The 11007-nt window shown below is 35.9% G+C and overlaps 1 protein-coding gene across 2 annotated transcripts in view; it reads right to left on the reverse strand.

The window, feature by feature from the left end:
• The window catches only part of crp (transcription factor cropped), a 70087-nt gene extending 64358 nt beyond the window's left edge, over window positions 1–5729 (reverse strand). For both annotated transcript variants that reach the window (XR_001846850.1, XM_017610459.1), the window contains exon 1: window positions 5123–5729. Coding sequence is in view for 1 of the 2 variants with exons in the window: in XM_017610459.1 (XP_017465948.1) it covers window positions 5123–5211 (89 nt within the window). In the remaining variant the exon portion in view is untranslated. The remainder of the gene's footprint in view (window positions 1–5122) is intronic.
• Between the last annotated feature and the right edge of the window lie 5278 nt (window positions 5730–11007).

Here is an 11007-nt window from a genome sequence, read left to right on the forward strand (position 1 = left end):
GGTGTATGGTGTCAAGTTAGCACTACATACCATTTTTTCTTAAAAAACGAGAGCTACCAATGTTTTCTTTCCACAACAATTTTACAACAAAAACAGCTACAATTAATGCCGTTGTAACCTTTTCAATATCTCAATTCTTCGACTAGGTGTATGGTGTCAAGTTAGACACATACTATTGCGAAAAAAACTCAATTTTTTCTAGAAAAACGAAGCTACAAATTTTTTCTTTCCACAACAAATTTTAAAGTTAAAAGCTACAATTAATGGCATAGTAGCATATTGGATATCTCAATTCTATCGACTAGGTGTATGGTGTCAAGTTAGCACTACAAACCATTTTTTCTTAAAAAACGAGAGCTACAAATTTTTTCTTTCCACAACAAATTTTAAAGTTAAAAGCTACAATTAATGCCGTTATAACATTTTCAGGCCGGTTTTGAACTACGCAGCGCCAGTGTGGTCGCCGGGGACTAGTAGGACGCAGTGGACGAAGCTACAGACTGCACAGAACACCGCACTCAGGACAGCGACAGGATGCCTCCTGATGTCGCCCGAACACCATCTTCACGGCGAGGCGCAAATGCTCCCCGTAAAGGAGCACAATATAATGCTCTGCAAGCAGTTCCTGATCGGGAGCCATAGAAAAGGCCACCCAAACAGACAGCTGCTTGCAGAGGAGCCCTCGCCTAGGCACGTCAGGAGGCATCTATATGAACTGATCATCAAGCAACCTCTGGACTCGACAGCTTACCGACAGGCCCTGAACGGCATTCACAGGGATTCATTCTCGAGTTATGTAGACTCTAGACCTGTGAATGCCGTTGTAGGCATACCACCCCCGGACATAGACCAGACGGAGCTTCATCTGCCTCGGGAGACTCGCACAACACTTGCACAACTTCGCTCCGGCTACTGCAGCAGGTTAAACTCCTACCTGAGTAGATTGAATGAGGATGTGCCGAATGAGTGTCCGGCATGCGGAGAGACCCCACATGACTCGAAACATATCTTCGCATGCCCGGAAAACCCGACAACCCTAACGGCCTTGTGCCTGTGGACAAACCCCACAGAAGCTGCACGCTTCCTAGGGTTGCCGTTAGTGGAACTTGACGACAACGACTGATATACCAACCGTCCTGGGCGGGGTTGTTGTAGCCGCGACAACAACAACAACAACATTTTCATGCTAACAAAATCAGTACTTTTCAGTACATTTTTATTCAAAGCAAAATTATGAATGAATTATAAAACGCCAGAGTAGTTGTTTTTAACAATATTTTGGTATATTAATAAAATATAGTTCATAAAAAATAAACGTGTTATTCACTTTAACATGAGTGTACTCAAAAGCCAATAAATTATTTTATTTTTATGACATTTTCGAATAGCAATAATGAGATCATTTCTATCTTCAGTGTTTAAATAATCAAAGAATTCTATACATTTCATTTTAAAATTACTTTTATTATGAAGTTCACTTCAAAAATTTTTTATTAGAAGCCGTTTTCTCTCTTTGCGCCAGGAAGCAAACTTTGTACTTAAGATCCTCTCAGTTGCTTCGTTTGAGTGTGGTATTGAAAAAAAAAAATACAAATTTTTTCAAGCTGTGGTATGCCTTGTATNCATCAAGCAACCTCTGGACTCGACAGCTTACCGACAGGCCCTGAACGGCATTCACAGGGATTCATTCTCGAGTTATGTAGACTCTAGACCTGTGAATGCCGTTGTAGGCATACCACCCCCGGACATAGACCAGACGGAGCTTCATCTGCCTCGGGAGACTCGCACAACACTTGCACAACTTCGCTCCGGCTACTGCAGCAGGTTAAACTCCTACCTGAGTAGATTGAATGAGGATGTGCCGAATGAGTGTCCGGCATGCGGAGAGACCCCACATGACTCGAAACATATCTTCGCATGCCCGGAAAACCCGACAACCCTAACGGCCTTGTGCCTGTGGACAAACCCCACAGAAGCTGCACGCTTCCTAGGGTTGCCGTTAGTGGAACTTGACGACAACGACTGAGATACCAACCGTCCTGGGCGGGGTTGTTGTAGCCGCGACAACAACAACAACAACATTTTCATGCTAACAAAATCAGTACTTTTCAGTACATTTTTATTCAAAGCAAAATTATGAATGAATTATAAAACGCCAGAGTAGTTGTTTTTAACAATATTTTGGTATATTAATAAAATATAGTTCATAAAAAATAAACGTGTTATTCACTTTAACATGAGTGTACTCAAAAGCCAATAAATTATTTTATTTTTATGACATTTTCGAATAGCAATAATGAGATCATTTCTATCTTCAGTGTTTAAATAATCAAAGAATTCTATACATTTCATTTTAAAATTACTTTTATTATGAAGTTCACTTCAAAAATTTTTTATTAGAAGCCGTTTTCTCTCTTTGCGCCAGGAAGCAAACTTTGTACTTAAGATCCTCTCAGTTGCTTCGTTTGAGTGTGGTATTGAAAAAAAAAAATACAAATTTTTTCAAGCTGTGGTATGCCTTGTATGCAAAACTCTTTTACAATGTCAGTGAAATAAGAATTGTAAATTATGGGCAAAAGCCATTCGAATATTCAATTTTGTTGTTATTAAANGACAACAACAACAACAACATTTTCATGCTAACAAAATCAGTACTTTTCAGTACATTTTTATTCAAAGCAAAATTATGAATGAATTATAAAACGCCAGAGTAGTTGTTTTTAACAATATTTTGGTATATTAATAAAATATAGTTCATAAAAAATAAACGTGTTATTCACTTTAACATGAGTGTACTCAAAAGCCAATAAATTATTTTATTTTTATGACATTTTCGAATAGCAATAATGAGATCATTTCTATCTTCAGTGTTTAAATAATCAAAGAATTCTATACATTTCATTTTAAAATTACTTTTATTATGAAGTTCACTTCAAAAATTTTTTATTAGAAGCCGTTTTCTCTCTTTGCGCCAGGAAGCAAACTTTGTACTTAAGATCCTCTCAGTTGCTTCGTTTGAGTGTGGTATTGAAAAAAAAAAATACAAATTTTTTCAAGCTGTGGTATGCCTTGTATGCAAAACTCTTTTACAATGTCAGTGAAATAAGAATTGTAAATTATGGGCAAAAGCCATTCGAATATTCAATTTTGTTGTTATTAAACTGAAAGTTATTTTCGAGATAACTAGCAACACTCGACCAAAAAACGTCAGCCTCTTTTTAAATAATTTAACCTCCATCATATTATCGCAACTGGTACGTAACGACCTGGCGATATGCCTATAAAAGAATTGATATTTTTGTTGTATTAACTTCTTGACATATCAAACATTATCTGAAACATGTCAACTATAATTAAATTATTTTCTTCTTACTTTTCAAAGTAGAGTTTAAGGAAGTTCCAACGTTATGTAAAAACCTTCAGAAATTCATAAAGTATTTTGTTTGAATTGAAAATTCAGTACAAATCAGTACAAATTTTTAAAAATCAGGACATTAGCGTACTGATTGAAGAAATGAATAAAATCAGTACAAGAGCAGAAAAACCAGAACTGTACTGATAAAATCAGTACGTCTGGCAACCGTATTATTATGAAAGGATTGCATATTTATGTACATATGTACATATTTAGTATCTAAGTACATCAAAAAATTATGTAAACAACATATATACGTAGGTACTTATGAGCCGTTCAGTGCAGAAATTGATTAACTCCATCAACAAAAAGTTGGGAGATGCGATCAAACAATGTAGGTATATTACCTTTTAAAATTCCATTTACCTACATACATATATATTATTAAATCAAATAAATAATGTTATAAATATTATGTACTACTGTATGGTATATAAAGTTATTATAAACGTAATAAGTATAGACACTTAAATTTAATCGCGATTTCGTTTCTACAAAAATGTTGCCTTCTCATCGCCCTCTTCTTAGTGTTTGTGCGTAGAGGGCAAGGAGAAGGTTGTATTTTTCGGTAGAAACGAAATCGACATAAGATTTTTCAAAAAGTGGAGTTAATCGATGTGTGGACTAAACGGCTCATATGTATGTCAATTGCATATGTACATATGGATGTACATATCTATATCATATGCATATGTACATCTGGATGTACATACGTATGTACATTGATATTTTGATTTATTCGACTTTGAATAGTCGCGCAAAAAAACCCGATTTCCCAATCAGCTTTTTTTATCGCATCGCAGCTGCGAACTCGGCACAACTCAATTCGGCATCAGCTGCTGTACTTTTGCGCCAACACGTATCACATGTAGTATCTCGCCGATTCGACCGCCACTGTAAACAAAAAATCAGCCGTTTTCAATATGGACGCCAAAATGTAGCGCGTCACTCCATTTCCATTGTATGTGCGTGCTACTTTGCCGCTCTCTCGTTGGAATAAAAGAATGCTGGCGCAGCGATTGGAAGTTGCCTAGTGGCCCGCCTGAGAGAAATATGCGACAAAAGGTAATTATACGAGAACTCCCCACATCATCTGTTATTTTTGTATTGTGTTTGCTTTGTTGGCCTTTCGTGACGCGTCTGTTATACACCCTATTAAATGGGCGCCCTTTCCGACGCATCCACAATTTTCATTTTCAATTTTACGAGAATGCATACAAACAAAAAATGTACAAATGATGTCGCTACATATTTTTGCCCCCAATGAATCAAAAAAGTAGCAACAAACGAACCAACTTCGCCTATTCCAATAGCCATCTGTGAGCGGTGACCGCCGCCACCACGGCTATACATGTGCATGTGTGAGAGGTATGCACTCCGCTCTCTGTCACACCAATGGCACAGATGTTTTCACCGCTTTGCTTTCGCTAATAAAAAGGCGACTGGCGGTACAGAAGGTACATTAGATACATATGTTTGCATGCACGTATGTTCGTATGTATACTGCATTTCATAGAACCTGTATATAAATATATATATATATGTATGTATGTGCGTATGGTTTTCCATTGTCGCTTGAATGAACGAGTAGACGACGAAAGGAGACGTAAGAAAAATCAATAACTAATGTGGTAAAGGTACAATACTCAAAAATATTTACAATTCTCAAAAACAAAGTGTTTATGGTGTAATTTTATGCGAACTTACTGTAGCTCCTCGTCCAATTCCTCTGCGCTGTTGTATTCGGTGCTTTCCAAAATGACTTCCTCTGTCTTGATATCGACGGGTACAGACATTTTTGTGGAACGAAATGTTTGAAATTTTTGTGCGAACTGCTTCAGCGCTTTTTCTTTTTCACTTATGTATTTATTTATTCTTTTCGCACACAAGCACACTATTTTTGCAAATTCTGAATTTTGGCAAATGGACACGTGTTTTCTATCTTCACTAATATGTATGTATATGTATTTGTATATATATATATATATATATGTATGTATATAGATTGGCAAATTAAATTGTCTGGCCAGACGTTGCTTTTCGGCGCCTTCTAATAACCACTTCCACTGCGTAACATCAACTCTTTCTATCCTGCACTCCGCACATTAAACTTGGGTTTGACCACTGTTTATAATTTGCACTTAGTGGTATTTTTGTTTTTACTTTGTGTTTTATATTAATTGCAGAATGTAATAAAGGAAACGTCAAATCTAAAGCGCGGAATCACACGTAAAATTACTACATAAAAGTCGTTCGTCGCCTTTTGCTGACTTTACCGGACTGGCAGCGGCGTTTCTCTCAAAGCTTCTCTGGGCGTCATTGGAAGTCGGAACAAAATCGAATGCAAAACGAAGATGCCAGAACGACGTTTCTCTCACCCTGGGGAATTTAATTTCAGCTGCGAGCAGCGTTGCCAGATTGAGCCAATTAACACAAAGACTTTTCACCCTGGGTGGAAAGTCATGCGTGTCTAGCATGATCCAAAAATACAAGATCACGTAAGAACGCGACGTTGTATTTGTAACTGGTTTTGAGAAAAAAGTTTGCGAAAGCGGGTTCGTCAGCTGAGCGTTTGTTTACATCACAAGCACCACTATTTTACATTTTTATTCAAGTAAAGAAGAGTTAATTCAACATGACAACACATTTTAAAGCATTTTGTTGCATCATTTTACCTAAATTGTGCGTTTAAAGTGGCTGACAATAATTTTGGCCAATTTTGATTTTCGTTGTTTTCTTTGCTTTGTTTACTTTTCGCTCGTTTTCCAGTGAAGCAAGACGGCGTAGAACCCGCTAAAAAAATCGACTTTTTTCACTCTCTTGTTCTTACGTGATCTTGTGTCTTTCGTTCATGCGTGTCTAGCTTGTTGGCAAGACGCATAGCGAAGTCAGGGGCGTAGGCAAGCACGCACGGTGAACGAAATCGAGGGGTTTTTTGGCGTTTTGGCGTTTGCTTTTTTTTATTTTTTTTGGTTATCACTTTTTCGTATTTTTGCTTTGAGTTCGCGATTCGCTCCGCTTTAAAAATGACGAATGAGTTGACCAATGAAAATTTTACGCTTAAATGTCAAAAATACGCAAGAAACGCCGCAAAGAAAAAGTCATCGTGTAAATGCACGATGATTTTCGAAGACTTTTTTAAAAGGGAACGTGCCAATAATAGGAGCGTTCCTTATCTCCCAGAAAAAGTCCGAAGTAGGCAGATTTAGTCCAAAAAGCGTTCCTTAACTCGGAAATGACAGCAAAAATGAGAGAGCAACACTCGGTGAGAGTGACTCTCATCAGTCCGAAGTAGTCAAATTTATTCAGAAGAATTTTTTCTGGCAAAATCCTGAAAAGTGTCAAACACAACTGAATTTAAATTAACGGAGATTAAAAAATACGCAAAAGTGGGAATAATCTAAAAAGTAAAAAAGGTGAATTGAAATTGGAAGGAGGCAAATATTATAGTAAGTGTTTATTGTGCTTGTGCTTGTGTGAAGGTGTTTTGTACATACATTTACATTCTTATTTGACGTTAGCTTTGTTGTTGCCATTCTTTGGACTAAAAATTTGGTTTTTTGCGTTCCTTTACTTTTCCTGTTATTCTCTTTTAGTGAGCGCCTTTTGCTTACGCTCTGGCAAAAAGATAAGGAATGAACCTAATACAAGGCAAGGCGAATTTATACAAGGTGGTGTTACTGGTGAATTTAGATTTTCGTCGCGGTACTTATTAATGTCAAAATAGTGTATTTGTTATAATAAGAACTCGCCTTGCTTACAACAAACACATCATTTTGACATTGATAAGTACCGCTGCGAAAATCTAAATTACGCCATATTGACTGCCTTACCGCAGAACACCACAGGCAAACACCGATGGCCTAAAAGCGGTAAAAGTGCACTTCAGCGGAACCAGGCCAAAATTGACAAAAAAAAATCCAGAGGGGTATCAATCGACGCGAATAACAACAATCCGGGACCGGAATTTAAGATTTTTAATTAATTTAAGAGTTATTCTCTATGGGTCACTAGGGACCCCTTAGAAAAATGGCCAAAAATCACAATTTTCACTTGCGTCCACAGTATTTTTGCGTAGAATTCCTTTCAGCGTAGGCGGCCTTCGGCCGCGCTCTAGGGTTATAACCCTTACCAAATAGAATTCTCCTTTTGGTGTGCACCAACTGGGGCGGTAGCTTTGATTTATCCTTGGGAAATGATGAGGTAAATATAATTCGCTTCCTGTATGGTAAACCTGGGGCTGCCGCCCCAGTGATGTCTATTATGGTTACTGGGTGTTTTATAAAAATGTCTTGTATATAAAATAAAAGTGCAAAGCGAAAAGTGCAAGTGTTTTTTGCGAATAACTCTTTAATGAATAAAAAATGTTAATTTCCGGTCTCTGATTATTATTACTGGCGTCAAGACGCGTCGATTAATACTACTCTCTACTTTTTTCCGTCCTTTTTGAACTGGTTCCGCTAAAGTGCACTACTACCCAACATTCTCTCAAATTCGGTGTTTAAAAACATTTAAATCTTTAAAACACTTTCTGAATAATTTCCTAAAACGTAATCATAAACAATCCAATTGAGAACAGATTGTTATTTGGATTTAATATCAAAATTTCATCGAGGTTACCACCAGCACGCTTTCTTTCAAATGAAAATATGGCTGTCAAACTATCGAATTGCCTGCAACCCATGAGAAATAGGCGGTCTCCATTGGAAATATATTTGTGACACGGTTATCACGACATCAGTGTTTTCCTGTGGAGACAGGGCCTTAGGTGAAAGAGTGTTACTTCTTTAACAATTCTTTGCCTAATAATATAATTGATTTTTTTTTATATTTTTTCTCAGTATACAGAATTTGTTTTCTCAAAAGGTATTTTATCTTATTTTATTTCATTTCATTACGAATATGATACAGAAAGGCAAATTTTGTTTAGAAGAAAATATGAAATTTTATATTTATGCCCCAAATGGGGATTAACTTATTCCCCTTTTTCTTCTTATTCTACTGCGCTAAAGCAGTGTCAAATCGAGCTGTCACAACTGATACCACCTTGTACTATTGCATCATGGTGAATTCCCAAAAGAACTGTATTTTCAACAAAAAACTGCAGCAACGTCCCATGCTTTCTGCACATTGGTCGTCCAATCATAGTTACTTCACGGTCACAATCATGACGCAACGATTACATGACGACTACATTTTCGCACACTCGGTCATGATATTATAATTCATTTGGCGTCTAAAAATTGACTTGGAGTAGGTATTTTCTCTTTTTCTGGTTGATATTTTCGCGAAATATTTACAAAAACTTGCAATTTTTAAAATATTGGCTGTGCTGCAACAATTCTAGACATAATTTTTCAGTAATATATCCTCTTTTCTTTTCCTGAAATGTGTTTTTTATTCAATTTTAATGCAAATATTAACTTTTTCACTAATTTTTCCCCATAAAATGTAAACAAACAATGCGTGCACAACGATTAGCAAACGACATTGTCGTACTTATCCGTTTCTGCATTTTCTACGATTTGCCGATAATGACAAGTGTGCAGATCTCCTTTGGAATGCGTGTGCTCGGCTCAAAATTTCAGGGCGAGACGTTAACGCAACTATGATTGGACGACAAGTGTGCAGATAGCCTTAGGTGTTTTCCCGAAATGCCTCACAGCTAAGATCCGTGATCCAACTACACAAGATCTGACAAGATGAAGCAAAAGAAAAAAGTAATTTTCTGGCTGACGTTTGTAATTTCGGCGCCATGTTATTTTCTTTGAAAAGTAAACAAAGAATATGAAGACGAAGCATAAAGAAAAAAAATGCAAGCAATTTGCAGCACATGTTTGTGCTAACGAAATTATTATTTTGTACGTGTTTTTGCCACCTATCACCGCGCACTTCATTTTAATTACATTTCCACAAAAAATTTATTGAAAATCGCTTAAAAATCACTGAAATAAATCACCGACAAAACACACATAAAGAAAGAAGCAAAACAGAAAAAGCAAGCTTAAAAATTACGAACATCACACATTTTTTTCTCAATTGCTATTACAAATGGCTGCTTCTCAACCGGTCAGATCTGTCTAATTGGTTCATGGCTAAGATCACCTGATTCTATGTGCTACAGGGTTACACTCAATATATATAAAATAACTTAAAACGGACAAAACCAGCAAGAAAAATTCTATTACGTTTAGGAGTCATTGACGAGAAGGCATTTATTTAATTCAATGCATATTTTGCCAATTTTTAAGGTTATTTTAATAACTATTCTTTTTCTACATCCCTATGAACACCCTGTCTAAAATTTTGTTAGGTTATTTCTACGTTTTTAGAGGATATTTCTATGTTTTTCCAGGCGGTTTCCAGGCAGAAGAAGAACATTTACACTTGTATGTATGCACAATGGTCACGTGGTAGCAATCTCCAAAAACGAAGAGATTTTTGGAATGTTAAGGTTTTTCAACCGCATGATTGGAATGCAGCAGAATTCAAAAAGAAGAAACTCTGCACCACCATCGCATCTGATGCACATACTTACAAAAACACTGAAAGATAGACTTTAATATATTATTTGAAATCTGAAATTTAATTTAAAGTATCTGTAAGGCTGTCCAAAAAAACGGTGATTTACAGTTAATACTCTGGCTATGGCCAAAAAAGTCAGCAATTAACCGTTATTTTTTGACTGATATTTTTCAGTCAAAAGTAAAAGTTAAAATTTGACTTTTATTTTTTCGGGCAAATATAAAAGTTAAAATTTGATATTTTATTTTTTCAGTCAAAAATAAAAGTTAAAAATTTACTTTTATTTCTTCGGTCAAATATAAAAGTTAAAACTTGACTTTTATTTTTTTGGTCAATTATAAAAGTTAAATCTGACTTTTATTGTTTCGGTCAAAACAGCAATTTACATATTCACAATACAATATGTTTTAATAAAAAATGCACATCCTTTCAATTGCAGTTTTCTATTTTCTGTAAATATATTGATTTTCTTTAATTTATGGGCTGTTTTTGCTTACGCGTACTCTAAATGTACATCTGGCTCAATTTGTGATGAACTCTGTTTGTTTTTTTTCCTATTTAATTAAGAAAATTTCAATTGACAGCACCGACAAATGTATATATACACAAGCAAATATTCGGTTATGGTTAAAACAGTTCAAGTTTTTGTATTGAATTTTTTGTTTAAAATTTCTTTTTCGCTTTTCAGTAGGGTTTTTTGCACATTATCTTCTCTGTGCGAATTGATCGTGATGGACACGGATCTGACTAAGCGGCTGGAATCGGCGGTTTGTCAAAAGCATATGATTTCGAACTCGCGTAAATGCTGTCAATTGAAATTTTCTCAATTAAATAGGAAAAAAAACAAACAGAGTTGATCACAAATTGAGCCAGATTTCTACCAGTATCACATCGCTGTTGAATTTTCGCATCTTTTCTTTTTCCAAATAATGTAAAATAATAAATCAAATCTCGATCGGCGATCACTGAAACGCAGCTAGCAACTGTATACGCGAAAAAGCAATGTTGCCACTTTTTCTCATTAAACCATGTTCGAATCGTGGAAATTTTTGAAGATCACAGGGTTG

This window comes from Rhagoletis zephyria, unplaced genomic scaffold, assembly GCF_001687245.7.
Source record: "Rhagoletis zephyria isolate East Lansing unplaced genomic scaffold, Rhagoletis_zephyria_1.1 Rzeph_scaffold_00314, whole genome shotgun sequence".
NCBI classification, from domain to species: Eukaryota; Metazoa; Arthropoda; class Insecta; order Diptera; family Tephritidae; genus Rhagoletis; species Rhagoletis zephyria.